General features: G+C 46.0%; 1 protein-coding gene across 1 annotated transcript; it reads left to right on the forward strand.

The window, feature by feature from the left end:
• LOC309711505 (uncharacterized protein) lies at positions 1–2,754 on the forward strand (the record flags this gene model as incomplete). Its single annotated transcript, XM_082541898.1, has 3 exons — positions 1–218; positions 478–537; positions 1,318–2,754. Exon 3 carries the CDS (start codon positions 1,393–1,395, stop codon positions 2,752–2,754), a length of 1,362 nt encoding a protein of 453 aa, XP_082398024.1. The 5' UTR covers positions 1–218; positions 478–537; positions 1,318–1,392.

Below are 2,754 nucleotides of genomic sequence, written 5' to 3' on the forward strand. Positions count from 1 at the left end.
ACAGAGTCATAAATAACATTGTTATAATTACACAAAATGTGTTCTAAACCCCCAAACTTCTCCTTTTATACCTGACTTTTAGGACCTCCAAGCCTGTAGTTGTGTTCATTATCAGTTAGAGCCCCTCCTCATTCTTTTCTTCTTCTTTGGTGCAATACTATAAATACAGTGTACCCCTTTTGCCTCTCCCCTTTTTCTACAATTCCCCTGTGGGAGAGGTGGGTGTCATTTCTTTCCAGCACCTTAAAGCACACATAATTCATATTTAACCACCCTGATGTTTATGATTGCGATTTTAATTCAGTTATTGTCATTATTGAGCCTGTTTTTGTAAGATGTTATAAGTGTGTAGTATGTGTGTGTCATAAATGTGTTTTAGGCGCCATAAATGATAGCATGAATATGTATTCCTTGCTAGCTTGGGAGCTGTGGTGGGTTGAGCTAATCCTCTTCACCACTGTCTGTATTTGGTCGTAGGAGCTGGAGTGGGCAAATTATTTACTTGGAGGTCTTTCTTTCTTTTACCTTTTTTATCAGGTATGTCAGATTTCATGTTGTTTTTGTTTTATCTTATGTCAAATATGTTACGTGTAAATGCATATTTTATGTTTAATGTAAAAATAAATGCCAGCCCCTTTTTCTACAATTCCCCTGTGGGAGAGGAGCTGGAGTGGGCAAATTATTTACTTGGAGGTCTTTCTTTCTTTTACCTTTTTTATCAGACACAACGCAGAATCACACCGGTTACACTTGGTGCCGCTGACCCGTCACATCGCCAATCCGCGATCCACCCCTCCTCCTTCTGCTGCCGCTGTTTTCCCGCCTCCTCTCTGCAGCTGTGTGCCAGAATCTGTGCCCTGCGCTTTGACTCACAGGTTTTTATATCGCGTGTGTGATCGATGCCCCGTAATTTGGCTTGCAGGCATCTCTGTCACGTGTGAACTTAAAGGGCAAATACGTAGGTGATCATTTCTGTCACTGTTTCATATTGTTGCCTCAAATTATACAGGCACGGATTGTAATTTTTTTTCTCTATTGATATTGGCTTTTACAGCCTGTTTTAATTGAGAGGAGAAAACAACATTTTATTTTCTATGGTGTTTTGATTCTTTGATTTTTTTTTTCTTCTCCCCACATTTCATTGTTTTGTGAAGTTTTGCATAATTGTGTGTGGGGGTTAGGCTCGTTTTTCTTGCTGTTGAACAGTGATATCTCACTTGGGCCAACATGTTAAGTGAGGAAACTGTGGATAGCGCTTTGCCTGATCTGTTCTCTGCGGGGAGTAATATGACCTTTGGTTTGGGGAGGGGTCATCAGATTGCTCCAAAGTTTTTTGGGAGGGGTAGGCCAGTAGTCCCGGGTATTGGTGCCCACACTGTAGACCAGCCAGTGATGCACTCACCATTAATGCCAGCAGCTAGCTCCACACCAGCTGCTTGCGAACGCCAAACACACACCCAGGCTGTCACTAGTGACATGTTGAGCAGCTTGATCACTGACTTAGCAAAGCAAATTGGGGAAAATATCACATCCTCTCTTAACTCTATGCACCAGCCAGCCCCCACCCAGCCACAGTCTCCCCAGAATGTGCCCTCGAGCTGCACTGACCAGTCCCAGCTGAAGGTTGTTGTTCAGTCAGACACCAAAGCTCCACCATACTTCAAGGGTGACAACACAGATCTATTTCCCATCGGTGAATGGGAGGACATGATGAGATGTTATCTGCACAGAATCAGCTGTGACACAGATGAAGAAATGTTTGGCATATTAATGTCTAGACTAACTGGCAAAGCCAGAGATGTGGTCAAGGTGTCACTTCGTTGCCGCCCTGAGTTGAATCGGAATGATCCTATTACTGCTGTGTTTGACATACTGAGGTCTAACTTCAGCGACTTGACATATTCCAGCCTGCCCATGAAAGATTTCTACAGTACTGTGCCACGTCCAGGTGAGAACGCCATGGATTACTGGATCCGGTTGAACAAGTCTATTGATGCTGCTGATGAGTGTCTCCGCAGGCGCGGCAAGATGGTAGAGGACCCCAGTAGTGAGGTTGTTTCGATGTTCATTAATCACTGTCCTGACCACAGTCTTACGTTGTCTTTTCAACTGAAGGCCCCTGAGGAGTGGACTGCAGCTGAGGTTCAGAGCCGTCTGGACAACTATGTGAGGAAAATGAGACAGTCTAGTGTTTTGTCTCATAATACAGCAAGTCTGTCCATCCCGCATCAGAGCCCTGTCGCTGTTAACAGCCAGCCCCACTCCAGCGGTGCTCAAGCAGTCCCAGTAACACATGAGCCAGCCTCGTATCCTATGCCCTCTGTTCCCTCTGCAGCCACATGTCAGCCTCTCTCTTCTGATGGCATGGTAAGTGTGCAGCAGCCCTCTGCTTGTCCTCCTTTGACTCTACATGTCATGCCCCCATCTTTGCCAGTTTCTGGCCCTCCTCCAGCTGAGCCAGGTGTTCAACAGATGGTAGCACTGTTTGACAAGGTTCTGTCCATGTGCACTGCATCACTAGCCACTGGTCCTAGGTGCCCACAACCCACAGGTCATTCCCATGGGCACCGCAATGCTCATCGTGCTTCGTGCAGAGTGTGTGGCTCACATGAACACACAACCCATGTGCATTGTAGGTTGTACAAGCTATGCCACAGCTGCTTTGACCCTGGACACATGAGGCGTGAATGCCCACAGTTGCACCAGAAACCAAGCGTTTCAGTCCCTCCTCCCACCGATGCTGCTTTAAACTAG

The sequence above is a fragment of the Aulonocara stuartgranti genome (assembly GCF_965226115.1).
Source record: "Aulonocara stuartgranti genome assembly, chromosome: 7".
NCBI classification, from domain to species: domain Eukaryota; kingdom Metazoa; phylum Chordata; class Actinopteri; order Cichliformes; family Cichlidae; genus Aulonocara; species Aulonocara stuartgranti.